Source organism: Pinus tabuliformis, chromosome X (genome assembly GCF_031772625.1).
Source record: "Pinus tabuliformis cultivar Carrire ecotype Pingquan chromosome X, CPIR1, whole genome shotgun sequence".
In the NCBI taxonomy this organism is placed as follows: Eukaryota; Viridiplantae; Streptophyta; class Pinopsida; order Pinales; family Pinaceae; genus Pinus; species Pinus tabuliformis.
Genome location: NC_142308.1, coordinates 896,603,829 through 896,622,533, shown reverse-complemented (window position 1 = coordinate 896,622,533; position 18,705 = coordinate 896,603,829). Strand labels below are relative to the sequence as shown.

At 35.7% G+C, this 18,705-nt stretch overlaps 1 protein-coding gene across 1 annotated transcript; it reads right to left on the bottom strand.

The window, feature by feature from the left end:
• Positions 1–14,727: 14,727 nt before the first annotated feature.
• LOC149142573 (chaperone protein dnaJ 8, chloroplastic-like) lies at positions 14,728–15,527 on the bottom strand. Its single transcript, XM_089446999.1, has 3 exons — positions 15,312–15,527; positions 15,014–15,082; positions 14,728–14,898 (listed from the first exon to the last, which is right to left on the bottom strand). Exons 1-3 carry the CDS (start codon positions 15,525–15,527, stop codon positions 14,728–14,730), a joined length of 456 nt encoding a protein of 151 aa, XP_089303125.1.
• Between the last annotated feature and the right edge of the window lie 3,178 nt (positions 15,528–18,705).

Here is an 18,705-nt window from a genome sequence, read left to right as displayed (position 1 = left end):
GTCCCGCTTGATACCCTTGATCAAGCTGTGTCTGACCCTTGATTAAGCTCAGATATTTCCATGGACGTAGCCGCCACCCAGTGACCCCCAGTGTCCATGAACCACCAGAAAAAAATAATAATAATAATAATACAAAAATCATAAAAACTAAGCAAATTATAATTTTATTATAAATTATTATTAATTATTAAAAAAACAATATATAAGTTAGACATATATACCTTTAAAAATATATGGAACAATATTCTTACTTATGGACATTTACTCCTAGATTAGACCATGGAGGTTTTGGATTTGTAAAAAGGTTTTGTTTCAATACCATGGACCAAATTCTATGGTTTATGAACATTACATGCTCAAAATATCATAACTCACTTCATATTACACTTGTTTATATGACATTTTTTAATTAATCAATTTAATTAAAGAACAAAAAATGACATTACTACTTTGGAGATATATCTCAATCTTTATTGTATTTATATTACTATAAATATTTTAGAATATTTTGCAGGGTAAATATTTATCATCCACCTAATAATTATTAATAGTTAAATTAAAACTCAAATCTTATTCTAAAATAGACAAACTTATTAATATAATTAATTGCTTTAGAAAATATTAATCTCTTACAATTATACCTCCACTATATGAACAAATTATCTTTCTAAAAATTATTATTATATATATTTAACTTATTTTCATATTTCTAATTATTATAAATTATATTTAATTTTTTTATAATAATATTTCTAAATTAAATAATATACCTTTTGAAAAATTTAAAAATTTATTGTAATTCTAATTTTAAAATGTTAAAACAGATTATAAACTTTTTGACAAGAAAAATATATTAATCAGGTCTCGTATAACTAATACGTAAAATGCTTTTTTTGGGGGAATATTATAATTTTTCTGATTTATAAAGTGTTTTTAATATATAAAAAATTCAATATCTTGAAAATCTCGAAATACTTAATCTTTACAAAAATAAGTTAGAATTATAATTTTAAAAAATCTCGACTCACCTATTAATTAGATTAAGCTTATTAATAAACTGTAACATTGTTTTGTATATTAATTGAATTAAGCTTATTAACAAAGTGTAACATTATTTTTAAGACAATAATATTTATATAAAATTGTGCTGTAAAATTAAAGTCAAGATGAAATTATATTTCAGAATGATTAAAATGATAAATCCTTCCGGAATAAAATATAACTGTAAGGTTCCGGTTTGGCAGACTTTGATGCCCGGACACAACCATACCGTGGTTTGTGCGTTTACATTAATGTTAACATGTGATGTGATGTGACATGTCTTCGCGTGATGTGATTGATTTATCAATGAACGTTTACATTAATGTTAACATGTGATGTGATGTGACATGTCTTCGCGTGATGTGATTGATTGATCAATGGAATTGAATGAATGATGTGCAAAGGAAACGAACTTGGTGGTTTGTGTCCAAAGATGTATGTGACGTTGGTATGACGTAACGGATGTAGAAACAAGCCTCGGATCCCGCGACACAATACAAAGCTGCACCTACACCTTCAACGTCAGGTTGTGGAAGCATCCTTCGTTGGTTGGTTTAACTGGTAGATGCTCGCACACGCCCAACATCCACCACTTTATTTATATTTGTTTCATTTGGGTGCGCACAGTTGTAAGCGTGAAAGAATACGAGGGGTGAATCCCATCCAATCCCATCCATGCAGGTTTAGTGAGGTTTAGTTTAATTAATATGTGAAATTATTTTTGGGTAGAAATGTGGAAATCTGTATGGATGTAACCTGAGCCTAGAGGTATTAAATTTCTTTTTAAAGTATGTACAAGACCAAATAAACAATTTAGCACATTTTTTTTACTTATAGTTACTTTATCTAATATTTATTTTTTTACCATAGCTTATATTATTTTTCGTTTTTCTCTTCAGAGCATAAATTTTTATTTTTATTTTAAAGGGCAAACAAATTGACACATCTGAGCCTCGCCCTCAACAATTTTTAGTAAGATTGTTTCTTTTTATTGTTTAAAATGTATTTTGAGATATATAAATGGATTCAACACCCTAAAATAATGCTTGAATTTTTCAAATTAAACAATTTAAACTTATGATTTTTAAAAATTTCTATTATATTTTTGGACGAAATTGATAATAAAAAAATGTTAGAAAAACTCATTCCTTCTATTTAATTAAAATACACAATTTTTCTAAAACTAAAAAACAAAAAACAAAAAAATTATCTTTCCCTATCCAAAAATACCTAACAAATAAAATAGTTTTCCTGGAAAAGAAATATTAACTCTTTAACATATTTTTTTTATATCAATTAACCTATTTTATTTTAAACAAAAATTAGAAAATCTCCTTCTAAGTAAATATAGCAATACTATTTATTGTCCGTGATTACTATAAATATTACCATATCACTTGCAGGAATGGGGGCAAGTGAAAAAAAATCATTAAATATTACACATAGATATATATGCAATCTAGCTTAATATTTATATAAAATTTGTAAAAATTCATGAAACCCTTAAATGATCTTTGTCTTTTTGTACTTATAATCGGGGCAAGGCATTAGAGAGTAATCCTAGAAGTTTTACCGGGCAGTGACAGAAATCAGGCAATTCCTCTGTCTAGTTAGACTACTTCATATAGAATGTCAAAAAACATTAATATTGCGCTCATAAGATGATATAATATAGTATCATTTAGATGTTTGCAAGGGAGATGATCATGGGGTTCAATTTCACAAGATCTATTAGACTTTTCAGGTAAATTGCATGCCTAAGAGTAATCTTTATCTTTATCTATATGCATTTTCTTTCTGTAATATGGGATTCTTATGAAAGCCCACAGTTTTCTGACTGTTGTTACTTTTGTGATAATGAGCAGACTTTAATGTTTAGTTTAGCAAAGGCAAAGCAGCAAAGCTATTATGGTGATTACTCTGTGGAGGGCGTGATGGGAATCAATAACGATTATTGGGATGAGTGGGAAGAATGGATGGGATGGGAAGGAGCTGGAACCCTTGATTATTCCTCTCATATAAACATTTATGCCTGATGAAATCTTCATCATAGACTGTGTAGGTGTCTATTGGCCGGCCTTGCAAACAGTTATGGCCTCTCCATGACGGATCCCATGTTGACTGTTATGGGCTATCTATAAAGTTCTTGCTATTGGCAGAAAAACAACTGTCTTAGAAAGCCCATAAAGCTTCTTCATTCATATCCTGGAAATACAATATGTTCTTCTACCTGTATAGTTGATTTTATTTCTCTTCCGCTGGCTCCCACAACACAAAGGACTTACTGATCCAGATGAAGCAACAGCTTTCTGAGTTGTCTCTGTTTTAGTGTGTCATTTGATCTGGTCATGGGTATGTTCTGTTCATTTATACTCTCAACTACTTGTACATACCTACATGATATCTCTCTAGACCATGTGATTATTATGGGGTTCTTCTCTTCATTAAAGTGCTCCTAACTATTCTTCTTGTAATTTGTAATGAAATTCATTTAATGGAAACCATTATTTTGATTAAGAGATCTTTGATCATTGCAATGAAATGTTGTCGTTTCATTACATAATGCAAAATTTCTACATATTTGATCCTTGAGACAAAATGAAACCACTTCATTCCATAAAGAACTTTTCTATTGTATATCATCCTGAACAAGGAATTATTCTAGGCTGGACTTTGCAACTCTTTGTAAAGATGGCTTACACTAGGTAAACAATGATAATGATACAATGGAGAGAGAAACAAACAAGAGTGAAGTGTCTCATTAGCTAGGGAGTGTGTTGGCATTATGAGACAAGTGTTGTCCTTGATGGCAAACCACACTGATGAGAAATCATAGTGCAGAAGGACAGCAGCAAGGAATTGATGATCAGACTATAAGAAGAAGAGAAAGTTCATACACGCAGGTTCATTAAACCCAAGTCGCGTGTACACGCAGGTTTGCTTCAGTAAAAGAGCGTGTATATGGAAAACTTATCTTTGGTCCACGGCGGTTATTCCTTGGAAGTTGTGCCTATGGTTTTGGACCTTGGTGTCTCGACGGACGTGTTGATCCGTAGTTTTGAAGTTGATGGTATTGGATTTCTATGGTTGTGGCCCTTGGTATTGAACAAGGCCTAAGGCTATATAAGGAGAAGGAAATCATTAGGCAAATGTATCTGAAATGTCTTGAATATCTGATGAAGCATTAGATCCAGTATGCAGGGTTATGGGTTGATGATGCATTGCTTGATCTGAGCTAAGGATAGATCTCACCGGTTGATGGAGAACAAGATCTAAGGAGAGATCGGGATCAAATGGTTTGAAATGAACTATCTTTATGATGCTTATTCTAGATCTACATACTGACGCATGTATTGTTCTATAAGTGTTATGAGTATGACTGATGTCTGGTACAGCTGCAAGTTATGAGAAATTATTTTTAGATCTGTACGCGGGTTGTCTTTGGAAAAAGCGCGTATACACGCGGGTTTGATTCATCGAAGTAGCGTATACATTGTAAAGCTTGATATTTGAAGTTGCAGATGGATCTAATGGTTATTACAGAGTTCTGTGTCTGCTCTGTGTTCTGGTGACTGTTGTTAACAGGGTTTCAGTGATTCAGGGTTTGATGATTGTTTTGAGCTTCAATGATAGTTATGGGTCCAGTATGAAAATTGGATGAAAAGTGGCCTTACAGATTATGTGTTGTGCTTCAGTGTATCCAGTCTGAAAATTGATGAAACGTGGTACCTGAAGGTGAGAAGATTGTAGGCAAGCACCTACGTACTAGTATCTAAGCTAGTACAAAAGCTAAGGGAGATCTTTGGAGCATTATAGCAGGTAGTAGCCTCCGTACTAGTAAATGGATCGGCTAGTACAAGAGCAAAGGGGGTTGTAGCTCCCGTACTGGTATAAGACTGCACCAGTACAAACATTGTAAAAGGATTTTCTTATTAAGAAGAAGATTGAGATGACTTGCAGCAGGTGGTTTTCACCCACATTGGGTTTCCACCTTATATCTTTGTGTTCATGTGTGTGGCTCTTGTGTGATGCTCTGTTCTGTTATTCTGCACCTGGTTACTGTTAATATGCTTAATAATGATCTGATATATTTACTGAAGACTAAGCTAACTGAATCATAAGATTTCTGGATATATGCAAGTTTCTTTAGACACAGTAGCGTGTACACGCGGGTTCACTTAACTGAAGTAGCGTATATGTTTCTGAGCATTGAAAAAGTTTTATAGTTCTGATAATACTGATTCACTCCCCCCTCTCAGTATTATTTCCAACAATTGGTATCGGAGCCAGGTCCTTTGGTAGAAGCTTGATCGCTTGAAGGAGATCCGTGGAACTATGGGAAAGAAGCTTAAGAAGAAAGCTCATAAGAAGAAGAAGACATCTCAGAAGGAATATGACAGCGGGAGAGTAGATTGGGGATTAGGTATAAGAAGCTCTTCAGATTCAGAATCAGATTCAGAATCATTATCAGGTATGAATGTGTTATCCTCTGATGTTCCAGCTATATTTCCTTGTGAAAGAGATGGAAGTGATAGTGAAACCACTGAACATGCTTTCATGGGTGAGCAAGACAAGTATCAAATAGAGGCAATATTTAGAAGGCTTGCAGACAAAATTAAAGATCAACAAGATCTATTGAACAAAAGGGAATGTGCTTTCAAAGAAGAAGTTACCAAACTAAGAGCTCAACTAGAGGAAGGAAACAAGGTAAGAAAGTTACTCAAGGACAAGGAAAATCAATGTCAAAAGTTGCAGGGTGAAGTAACGTCACTAAGAGACGAAGCAAATGAAAGAAGCATAACAATCAAGAAACTCAGAGATAGATCAAGTTACTATGAAAGTCTTGAAGCCACAAACCGCTTGCTAAAGGAAGATCTTGAAGCATCAAAGAAGCAGAATAAAGATCTACTCCAAGCTATTGAAAAACAAGTAAATGAAGATACCAGTCTAAAATCTCAACTAGAATGTGCCTTCAGAATTCGTCAAATGCAACAGGATCTGAATGAAGAACAAGAAAAGGAGATTCTCAAACTAAGGCATCAGTTGGAAAAAGGAAGGAAAGATGAAGAAGACATGAAGAAGCTATGTCTAGAAAAGGAGGAACAACTTCAAATTGAGGTAAATATCTTGAAAGGTAAATTAGAAGAAAAGGATAAACTTTTGAGATTTCAAGATAGTACTAAAGCCTTGAATGATATTCTTAGTAGTCAAAGGTCTCCTGCTATCAAGACTGGTCTTGGTTTTCATGAATCTGTTGAAGGTGAATCTAGTTCACAAGGTGAGGCAAGGAACTCTAAAATGATCAACAAGGAGATGAAAGGTCAACCCCATCAACAATCAAAGAAAAAGACTCCTCAAAGAAAATCTTTTACTCCTCCTATGAATAATGTTGAATGTTATGTATGTCATAATCTTGGACATGTTGCAGCTAGATGTGGAAGAAGAAGGGTTCAAGACCATCATGTAGGTAGGTCATCTCAATCAAGGTACTTTAATGGATATTGCTTTGCTTGCAATATGTATGGTCACAAAGCTGCTGATTGCTACAGGAGGAATATGAAACATGTAAGATGTTATATATGTAACAAGCCTGGACATATAGCAAAGGAATGCAGGAACAAAGGATGGACATCACACCGAAAGGAGAAAACCTCATCACACTTGAAGATATGGAGGAAGAAGGAAGTACAGTCAGCACAATGTACTGAGACACAGCACAGCACAGACATATCAGACTCAGGGGGAGCTGAAAGTGTAAAACTTCAGTGTTCTGAATCTCATACGCAAGTTACTTAAAGGGAAGTCGCGTATATACGCGAGTTAGACACTGCAAAGTCGCGTATATGTCAGTCTGAGGAAAAGCAGTGAGGACAAGATCAGAAAAAGGATCTGATATGATTCAGTCTGTTATTTGCTCTATTGGTTACAGTCTGCTGAGGATGTGTGGAAATGTTTTGTTACTTGTATGATGTCTAGAAGTGTTTTTTATCCTAACTTGAGGATGATGATGTTTTGATGCTTATTGCTGATATATGCATGATCAGATCGAACAGATGGCACTGGTTGAGGGGGAGCATATGCCTTTAGTAATTCATTGTTGGCATTATGGTTAATAATCCTTGGTGATGATTCTTATATGGCTAAATGATATATCTTGCTATGATGTGGTTGTGAGTTGTCTATGATAAACTCTCATATGATTCTTGATGTTACATAGAAGATGTTCAGATCAGATTTATGGTTGATTCTTTGATGATGCATATATAGTGCTTACATGGTGATCTTCATAAGGACAAGGAGAAGTACAAAGCTTGAATACACATCTTCCTCACTTGATGATGAGTCACTTATATACTGCTGTTGTCATATGCATAAAGATCATACAGTTATGATGCAGGCACTCATGTGGATAAGGATTGTTGCTGATGATGATATCAAGAAGTCTTGTCAAATGAGCTTGAGCTCAAGATACATAGTGCTGATACATGAATGACTACTCAAAGTTGCTTTGTTGAAAGACATGACATACCATGCTGCAGGACTTTTACAGGTTGCTGATATGGAAATGGTTGTACGTGAGTTTCATAAGGCCTATCCGCGTATATACGCTTGTTTATGTGGATGCAGACGCGTATATGGAGTTTTGAAGGAAATCAGCAGGGACAGATGTTGGTTGCAGAAAATCTGATATGGGTCTGACAGAGATCATCTGGCACAGGTTCAGGGGAAGCAGATAATCTTCCAAATGATGCATTGTTGGCATTATCTTAAAGCTCTTGGTTCTAGTTCTCAATTGTTGTTGGTTTCAGGAGAAGGAGCACAGAAGGAAATCTTGGTTGCTGATCTGAATGGTGATTATCAGATGCTATTGGTGACATTCATAAGTCTTACTTTAGATATTTCGTCTCTATGTCATATATCTCTTTTATGGTATCTCTTTCATGGTGTCAAGGTCATGTAACGGCCTATTTTGGTTTCCCCACTATGCCTGGGATGATTGATGCAATATGATTGGTTGTCATATGTAAACTTTTGATGTATCCCCACTTGGTTGGCTGGATGAGTCAATGTTTGTATATCCTCACTTAGTTGAGAGATGGATGTATGTATGAGTCTTTGGTGATAGGAAGGTCTTTTATGATGTAGAGAGTCATGTTCTTCTTGAAGAACATCTTTTGTAGATCTTGCCTACAGTCAGGAAGAGCATGAACAACACACTTCAGCGGTACAGAGATTCTGCATGTACTCAGAGGGAGCATGGACAGATTGGTACACCTTGGCATATACAAAGGGGGAGATTATTCAGAGATTTCAGCAGGTACTCAGGGGGAGTATGGACAGTGAAATGATTCAGCAAAGGAAGAGAATATCTTGGTCCACCCTTTGCCCTTGATGTCAAAGGGGGAGAGTAATTTGGTGTTGTTGCCATCAAGTCCAAAGGGGGAGATTGTTGGCATTATGATGCATGTGTTGTACTTGATGGCAACCCTCTCATAGAAGAATATCTCACTTATGTATAACTGGATGAATCTTCAGAAGAGATATCAGATGTGACTGATGGAGGACGGCTCAAAGGAATCAGATGATAGTTCTAAGTGTGACAAGTTAGTTTTGCCATCAAGTCCAAAGGGGGAGATTGTTGGCATTATGAGACAAGTGTTGTCCTTGATGGCAAACCACACTGATGAGAAATCATAGTGCAGAAGGACAACAGCAAGGAATTGATGATCAGACTATAAGAAGAAGAGAAAGTTCATACACGCAGGTTCATTAAGCCCAAGTCGCGTGTACACGCAGGTTTGCTTCAGTAAAAGAGCGTGTATATGGAAAACTTATCTTTGGTCCACGGCGGTTATTCCTTGGAAGTTGTGCCTATGGTTTTGGACCTTGGTGTCTCGACGGACGTGTTGATCCCTAGTTTTGAAGTTGATGGTATTGGATTTCTATGGTTGTGGCCCTTGGTATTGAACAAGGCCTAAGGCTATATAAGGAGAAGGAAATCATTAGGCAAATGTATCTGAAATGTCTTGAATATCTGATGAAGCATTAGATCCAGTATGCAGGGTTATGGGTTGATGATGCATTGCTTGATCTGAGTTAAGGATAGATCTCACCGGTTGATGGAGAACAAGATCTAAGGAGAGATCGGGATCAAATGGTTTGAAATGAACTATCTTTATGATGCTTATTCTAGATCTACATACTGACGCATGTATTGTTCTATAAGTGTTATGAGTATGACTGATGTCTGGTACAGCTGCAAGTTATGAGAAATTATTTTTAGATCTGTACGCGGGTTGTCTTTGGAAAAAGCGTGTATACACGCGGGTTTGATTCATCGAAGTAGCGTATACATTGTAAAGCTTGATATTTGAAGTTGCAGATGGATCTAATGGTTATTACAGAGTTCTGTGTCTGCTCTGTGTTCTGGTGACTGTTGTTAACAGGGTTTCAGTGATTCAGGGTTTGATGATTGTTTTGAGCTTCAATGATAGTTATGGGTCCAGTATGAAAATTGGATGAAAAGTGGCCTTACAGATTATGTGTTGTGCTTCAGTGTATCCAGTCTGAAAATTGATGAAACGTGGTACCTGAAGGTGAGAAGATTGTAGGCAAGCACCTACGTACTAGTATCTAAGCTAGTACAAAAGCTAAGGGAGATCTTTGGAGCATTATAGCAGGTAGTAGCCTGCGTACTAGTAAATGGATCGGCTAGTACAAGAGCAAAGGGGGTTGTAGCTCCCGTGCTGGTATAAGACTGCACCAGTATAAACATTGTAAAAGGATTTTCTTATTAAGAAGAAGATTGAGATGACTTGCAGCAGGTGGTTTTCACCCACATTGGGTTTCCACCTTATATCTTTGTGTTCATGTGTGTGGCTCTTGTGTGATGCTCTGTTCTGTTATTCTGCACCTGGTTACTGTTAATATGCTTAATAATGATATGATGTATTTACTGAAGACTAAGCTAACTGAATCATAAGATTTCTGGATATACGCAAGTTTCTTTAGACACAGTAGCGTGTACACGCGGGTTCACTTAACTGAAGTAGCGTATATGTTTCTGAGCATTGAAAAAGTTTTATAGTTCTGATAATACTGATTCACCCCCCCCTCTCAGTATTATTTCCAACAGAGTGATCATTCTGTAAGTCATATCTTGTTTCATGGATCTTCTTGTACTCTGGAAATAATTATTTTGAGCTTGTGTATGCTAATTTGTCTAGGATTGCAAGGGATAATATGCTTCTACCAGAAAGGAAAAGGTTTGGGATGTTATCCCACAGAACTGTCATTTCTGCTTTGAGCATCGATGTCAAACAAAAATCATTATATATGTTGCAATTTCCAGACAAACTGCTCCAAAACTTTTGACAGGGTAAATGATATTGCACAATTTATGTTGAAAACACATCATCTTGTAACTGATGTGTGGCCTGTGCTTTCCTTCATGCAGTTTCCATATTGTTTTTCTTGGATCAAAGAATTGAATTATTACGTAAAATTTATTGTATTTCAGTTTGTTGCTGCGCAATTTTTGACAGTTCAGACTGCAAAAGAAGTATAATAGATTTAATGTTGCAGTAAAGTTCTTAGGAGAAATCAAATGCTCCCAATTCAGGCTCCTACCAACTCAGACTCTGTAATCAATATTACCAGCTATGTGTACTCTAATAAAGTAATCCTTTGCCACAAAATGTTGTTGCTTTGTTTTCCTTCATCTAAGGTCTCTTTTCAACTACCCTTCAATATCATTTTAATTTTGCTGAAAACATGGAACATGCTTATCATTTGGGTTACTAACAATATTTATTTCATGTATTTTAATTGATACACAGTCACATCATGGCACTTTAAGATCACATCTTTTACTACTCCATTAGGATCAATTAGAACATATTTTTTTTATGGGATTTTACACAAAAGATTCATAAACAGGAAAACTTTACTATGCCCACACACACACACACACACATATATATAGTTGCTTCTTGATCTGAGTTCAAATTTTTACAAATCATAACTTTTTGAGTGAATAGAATTAACCACTGCAATAGTAAAAGAGGCACACCAGAGGCTAGAAAGCATAATAGCTCAAAGAAAGGAGTAGTGAATCCAATACAGCACATAAGTCAATAGCCTTAGAAGTTTCCTCAGCTCAAATTTGTCCACTTCAATCAACAAAAATTTGTGTCCCTTCTTGGCATACATTGTGAAACCTTTTACTTGTCTCTTAAAGATTATTCTTGTAGACCTCAAATAACACCAACCTTAGGTGATGCGACAAGTAAATGATCAGGACTAGGGGCAAAAATATAAACAATTCCCCAAAAAATTATTGACCTCCCTTACCCCTCATAAATAGGAAAATGAGAGAGTTCATTCATACATTGTTTCATCACACATTTGCATTAGAGATGTGAGGAGTGGAGTGCACTATTTCCTCTCTCTTGTGTATCCTCTTTGTATTATCTCCCTTTTTCTTTTTGCACAAGAGTTCTTGGAGAGTTCAAGGGATATTCTAAGGTGAGGGTTTCACCCTAAAAATGCAAAGATGCTATGGTTTTTAATAAATCATAGAGGGATAAAGATAAAAATTTTCATGTAGCTCTTGTTGGAGAAGAAGACTAGGGTTTTAGAAGCCTCATAGCTACTTGTTATGTGCGAGAAGAAGAGAGGGATGCACTTTGCTTGGGCTAAGAAGGACTTGCCAAAGATGATGCTAGCTTGTTGAGCATTCTTGGTGGATTGGCCAACTCATGTTAGAAGTGATTCCTAGTTGGGAGGAGTTGGTGGCCAGGGTTTCAAGGTATCCATAGCTATACCTTGGAGAACTTGATATTGTACCAACTTGTGATATGCTAAGTATGTGCATGTATTTCATCTATTATATATTAATGAAGTGTTTTGATTACCTAATCGTTGTGTACTCTCAAATTTGATTTTCAGCTTGTATTGTTGTATTTTTGACTAGGTAACTTACAACACTTGTGGTTCATGTGGATTCAACATAACATAGGGCTTAAACTATTAAGAGATTTTAACATATATCTTGAAGATAAGTGCGACATGTTCAATGATATGAACTTTGTTGTAATAAAATTATTTCATATCTATTATATGCATGAAAATTGAGTTGTGACTTCTTGACATTGAAGTACAATATTTTCTCTTGAACTGCATGGTGATTAGGATTCGCTATTACAATTAAATATTTTAAATCAACCCTAAGGTTGAAACCTCTCAAAAATTTCCTACGAGCAGAGAATTCAAGTGCAGGAGTATGAGATGGCATTCATCGACCCACATACATGTGTCACCTCTTGCCATCTAAAGGCATATACCTACAACGACCCTACAACTTCAATGACATCGAATCCTTTGCATCATGGCCCTTGTACCTGTGGCATTGATGTTTAGAACTGGCAACATTTATCAATGGAGCATGTGGGCTATCTAGTGTTCTTGATTTCCTCTAGTGAATATGGATTTCAATGTTAATTTCTTACCTGCTCTTCAACCCTATCTACTCCTTACACTAGTTAATCCCTTCCTCCATCATCTCTTTGTGTTCAACTTATTTTCCTTCCCCTTAATGGCTCTTTGCCTAGGCCATAGGGGTTGATCTCCAACTCGTCAAATTCGTGTAGAATTGAAAAGCCATGGAGGTAGCTAAATCTTTTCATTGAGTTGTTTCTTTGGCATCCCAAATAAAACTCAAGTTGTTGGAGGCAAAAGTAAATTCTAAGAGAGCTTCTCTCCGGGCAAAGAACATTAGCACACATGCCATAATTTATCCTCAATTTGGGCACCAGTCGCACCTGTGACATAAAATTTTCAAGACATTGGAATTATATTGCCACATCAAGTTCTTTGTGGCTCACACTTACTCTAGATAGGAAGTTGAGCATATGGACCTTTGTTTGGATCAGTCAAAAAAGAAAGGTTGTCTTCTCCTCACTCTCTGTCTCGGACTTGCAAAAAAATATGGAGGAGTTCTAGTTATTGATGCAAGAGCATCCCATTAATATCTCAATTAATGACCCAACCAAACTGGTTCTCCAAATTCTTAGTTTTATGTTTTCATGTGTGGCCTTTCAAACTCTGTGTCTCTCATTTTTTTTTACATACTTAAGTCCTCTAATATAATGGTTTTAGATTCCTTTTTGGCAAACCCACCTTTCAAAACAAAATGTATTTCTCATTTCCTACTTTATGCAGTTTGGTTTCCTCAAAGCAAGCTTTAAACACTTCTGAATTGATCTATGCCCTACTGAAGATACAGTTCAAACTTTCAATTTCAAGCATTTTAAGAGGCAGGGCAGAGAAAATAGTTTAAATGCTCTATTTACTTGTCTGAATTTCTACTCCACACTCCTGCCCCACCTTTAAGGGGTTTAGAAAGAAGAGAGCACTCTCAAAAAGTTAGAAAACCTTTAATATAAGATGAAATTTTAAAATTTACATTAGGAATTTGATTATGAAATTTCCACAATCCCTACAAATCCATCCTTTAAAGCGCATTTTACAATTTGGATTTCCAAAAAATGGAAATAGTCTTAACCAAAAATTTCAGTTATATGCTAATCAGTAATGTTGCTAGTGACTTACACTCACCTGGTTTCAGAGATAACAACTACCATTGATGAGTTTCTTCTTCCGGATCTATCAGATAAGTAGTTTTAGTGCCATCCCATTGTTTGCCACTCTTCGCTGCTACATCTGTAACCTGGACACTTTGCCTACTTCAATCGTCCTAATTAACTTTGCCAGTGTTGCACAATTCAGATCTCTCTTGCTACAGGATCTAGGCATCAATGCTCAACTCCATGGCCCCACAATTATAGCCCCAAGCATAATTTGTCAGGCATTACCCTAGATTTGTCACAGTAACAATCTATAAATAAAATACTCAAAACTAATTGATTGAATATATCTTAGTCCCATATGAAACCTATAAAATCAACATTAATGTTAAAACTTAACAACATTTGAATCCTGCAAATACAGGCAGGGATTGCCTATAGTTCCAGCCTAGAATAATGCCTTGTTAAGGATGATATACAATAGAAAAGTTCATTATGGAATGAAATGGTTTCATTTTATCTCAAGGATCAAATATGTAGAAATTTTTCATTATGTAATGAAACGACAACATTTCATCGCAATGATCAAAGATCTCTTAATCAAAATAATGGTTTCCATTAAAGGAATTTCATTACAAATTACAGGAAGAATAGTTAGGAGCACTTTAATGAAGAGCAGAACCCCATAATAATCACATGGTCAGGAGAGATATCCCGCGGGAATGTACAAGTAGTTGAGAGAATAAATGAACAGAACATATGTACAGGTAGTAATAATCAGGACCCATGACCATATCAAATGACTCACTAAAACAGAGACAACTCAGAAAGTTGTTGCTTCATCTAGATTAGTAAGTCCTTTGTGTTGTGGAAGCCAACGGAAGAGAAATAAAATCAACTATACAGGTAGAAGAACATATTGTATTTCTAGGAGATGAATGAAGAAACTTTATGGGCTTTCTAAGACAGTTGTTTTTCTTCCAATAGCAAGAACTTTATAGATAGCCCATAATAGTCAACATGTGATCCCTCATGGAGAGGCCATAATTGTTTGGAAGGTTGGCCAATAGACACCTACACAGTCTATGACGAAGGTTCATCAGGCATAAATGTTTATATGAGAGGAATAATCAAGGGTTCCAGCTCCTTCCCATCCCATCCATTCTTCCCACTCATCCCAATAATCGTTATTGATTCCCGTCACGCCCTCCACAAAGTAATCACCAGAATAGCTTTGCTGCTTTGCCTTTGCTAAATTAGACATTAAAGTCTGCTCATTATCACAATAGCAACAACAATCAGAAAATCGTGGGCTTGCATAAGAATACCATATTACAGAATAAAAATGCATATAGATAAAGATTACTCTTAGACATGCAATTTACCTCATAAGCCTGATAGATCTTGTGGAATTGAACCCCACTCTCATCTTCTTTGCAAACATCCGGATGATACTGTAACCAGATTATAACAACATATGAGTGCAATATTAATGTTTTCTAACATTCTATATGACTAGGGATATTACGGGACAAATTTTCTTAAAAATTCTCAAGAATGTGTAAAGTATGACATTTTTAATTTCTATTTCAAACTCGTATCTCTTTTTCAATTTTTCAGAAATGGAAGATCTATTGAAAATATTTGATCTTGAAAGTAAGAGGCATAGCTTCAAATGGGTACTTGCATACCAAGGCAATGGTAGGCTCTCTTCACATCTTTTTCAGAAGCCCCAAGGCTCAATCTCAGAGTCTGATACTGATCTTTCATCCCAAGAAAAGCAACAGAGGCCATCACAGTTACATTCCTCCTGCCTCCCAAATTCTTCTTCTCTCCACTCTTTTTTTCTAAGAATGATAACCCCTTGACACCCCCAAGCATTTTAACAGAGGCAACCATGATTCTATTTTGTGGGCAGCCGTCGCATCAAGTCATGGTGTGTGAGGAGGGAATTCATCTCAGGTGTTAGCTTCAACATTGTGTTTGCGTGGTGCAGTTTGTTTGTTTGTTTCCCTCGGTTTCGCGGACCCAGAATCACTTTGAAATTAAAGATTTTGCGGCATTTACAGAGAATAATGGCACTGAAGGACCCTTTTACTTTCAGATGTATTTTCCCAAAGAAGTTCAAGCTCTGGTTCAACGTTAAGCCCACTGGAAAAGCTTTAACAATGGCGGATAATTCAGAAGATACAGATACAGAGTAGCTTTATATTCATCCATGGAAGGAACTATGTAGACAAAAAATAATCCATAAGCCATATTGTAGAATTGTTGAAAAAATAAATTCGATGAATGAACCTGAAGGTCATGTCACCTGGGTGGTGAGCTGCAGAGCTCAGGAGTGAGTTTTCTGGTAAGCTGCAGGCACCAAGTTGAGCCTGGCAGTGAGTGAGTTGCAGGGGCTGAGTCGAGCTGGTCAGGGGAGTAGCACACAGTTTGCAAAATTTTGAATTGAAAAGTGCATTAACTTTCCGCGGCGTGAATTATGTCAGGCCAGCTTCGATCCAATCAAATCAGGAATTTAATGTGGAAAGGTGGTGGAGGGTGGTGGACCTTGTGGAGGGTGGCAGAGAGCAGAGGAGGGCAAAGGAATTGTCAACAGCTAGAGTCGGACGTTTTTCTGGGTGGTGACGGAAACCGGGCAACTCCTCCGCCTAGTTAGACTACTCCATTCTATATGACTAGGGACATTGCTAGACAAATTTTCTTAAAAATTCTCAAGAATGTGTGAAGTCTGACATTTTTAATTTCTATTTCAAACCTGTATCTCTTTCTCTATTTGCTTCAGAAATGGAAGATTTATTGAAAATATATAATCTTGAAAGTAAGAGACATAGCTTCAAATGGGTACTTGCATACCTGCAACGCAAGGCGACGGTAGGCTCTCTTCACATCTTGTTCAAAAGACCCAGGGCTCAATCTCAGAGTCTCATACTGCTCTTTCATCCCAAGAAAAGCAACAAAGGCCATCATAGTTACATTCCTCCTGCCTCCCAAATTCTTCTTCTCTCCACTCTTTTTTTCTAAGAATGATATCTCCTTGATGCCCCCAAGCATTTTAACAGAGGCATCCATGATTCTATTTCATGGGCAGCCGTAGCATCAAGTCATGGCGTGTGAGGGGGGAATTCATCTCAGGTGTCAGCTTCAACATTGCGTTTGTGTGGTACAGCTTGTTTGTTTGTTTCCCTCAGTTTTGTGGACCCAGAATCACTTAAAAATTAAAGATTTTGCAGCATTTATAGAGAATAATGGCACTGAAGGACCATTTTACTTTCATATGTATTTTCCCAAAGAAGTTCAAGCTCTGGTTCAACGTTAAGTCCACTGGAAAAGCTTTAACAATGGCAGATAATTCAGAAGATACAGATACAGAGTAGCTTTATATTCATCCATGGAAGGAACTATGCAGACAAAAAATAACCCATAAGCCATATTTTAGAATTGTTGAAAAAATAAATTTGATGAATGAACCTAAAGGTCAGGTCGCCTGGGTGGTGAGCTGCACAACTTGAAAGAGAGTTTTCTGGTGAGCTGAAAGTGCCAATTCGAGCCTGGGAGTGAGTGAGCTGTAGGGATCGAGTCGAGTTGGTCAGGGGAGCAGATCGTGGTTTGCAAAATTTCGAATTGGAACACACATTAACTCTCCGCGATGCGAATTCTGTCACACAAGCTCTGATCTGATCAAATCAAGAATTTAATGCGGAAAGGTGGTGGAGTGTGGTGGAGCTCATGGAGGGTGATGGAGGGTGGAAGAATTGCCAACGATCGGAGCTGGAAGTTTTTCCAGGCAATGACAAAAACCAAAAACCAGGCAATTCTTCCACCTAGTTAGACTACTCCAGACCAGCTCCAATCCAATCAAATAAGGAATTTAATGCGAAAAGGTGGCGGAGGGTGGCAGAGCTTACGGAGGGCAGAGGAATTGCCGACAGCAGGAAGTGAACGTTTTTCCGGGTGGCGACGGAAACCAGGAAATTCCTCCACCTAGTTAGACTATTCCATTTATAAGCAAGTAATTATGTGATTCTGTTTAAGACAATGATGGTATGGCTCACCCTTTGACATACCGGTCTAGTTCGCATGATGTTTCCCAGTTTTATTTATTATTACAATAATTTATTTATGGAATTTGTTATGGTCAATACATGATTATCAAATGTTTATATCCATATAAAGACGGTCTTTATTGCGATTAGATTTTGGTAGGATGATATTGTATTTCAATTAATTAGTCGTGTGTGGGGTATTAGATAATTTTTTAAAATTGGTTTATTTTTTTAATTAAATTTTATTTGTTTAAAAAATAAAAATATATATTTGGTGTTTTGGATAGATGAATTTTTTTGGTCAATTTTATTTTTTGTTATTTAAAATGTTTTTCTTATTACATATATGAATTCAACACTCTAGAAAATCTTTGAGATACTAAGATTATAGAGAGTTTACAACTCAAATATTTTATTCTAAAAATCTCTACCAAATTTTGAATAAATTAAACCAGAAAATATACTAGAAAACTCTCAAAACTTAAAACAAATAAACTACAACTATATATTTATATATGGATGAAAGAATTATTTTTATCTTATATTATGAAATTTAAATATAAATATATATATATATATTATTTAATTATTATTTTTATTGATTATTTAATATTATATTTTTATTATAACTATTATGTTAATTTATCATTTAATGTGAACCTCTTTACTATAGTAAATATCACTAATAAAAAAAAAAAAACTTTTATTGAATTAAATATCATATGGGTTCCTTTTATTCAAAGCCTCTTCTTGTGTCGAGGTTGACTTTTTAGCCCACTCTTAATTTTAAATTAAATTATTATGTTATCATTTTTTTTAAATAATCGCTCGACTGATATGTAACTTATGAAAAGTACACTGTAAATTTATTATTATATTTTGTTAGAGTTTCTTCTTATGGATACAACTGTTTTGCATGCTTGATTACTAAGGACATCATTCTATACCTATACCAAAAAATAAATTAATTCTTCAATGAAATGTTGCCACCATTTGATAATGCCAATTCATGGTTAGGTTTCAAAGTA

What these genes read in the sequence shown, in the direction of transcription:
- LOC149142573 (XM_089446999.1), bottom strand. Translation starts at nt 15,527, where the DNA reads ATGGTTGCCTCTGTTAAAATGCTTGGGGGTGTCAAGGGGTTATCATTC. An exon ending in ACCATTGCCTTGGTATGCAA is followed by an intron (nt 15,083 to 15,311) that starts GTACCCATTTGA and finishes ATCTGGTTACAG; the next exon opens with TATCATCCGGATGTTTGCAA. An exon ending in AGATCTATCAGGCTTATGAG is followed by an intron (nt 14,899 to 15,013) that starts GTAAATTGCATG and finishes GATAATGAGCAG; the next exon opens with ACTTTAATGTCTAATTTAGC.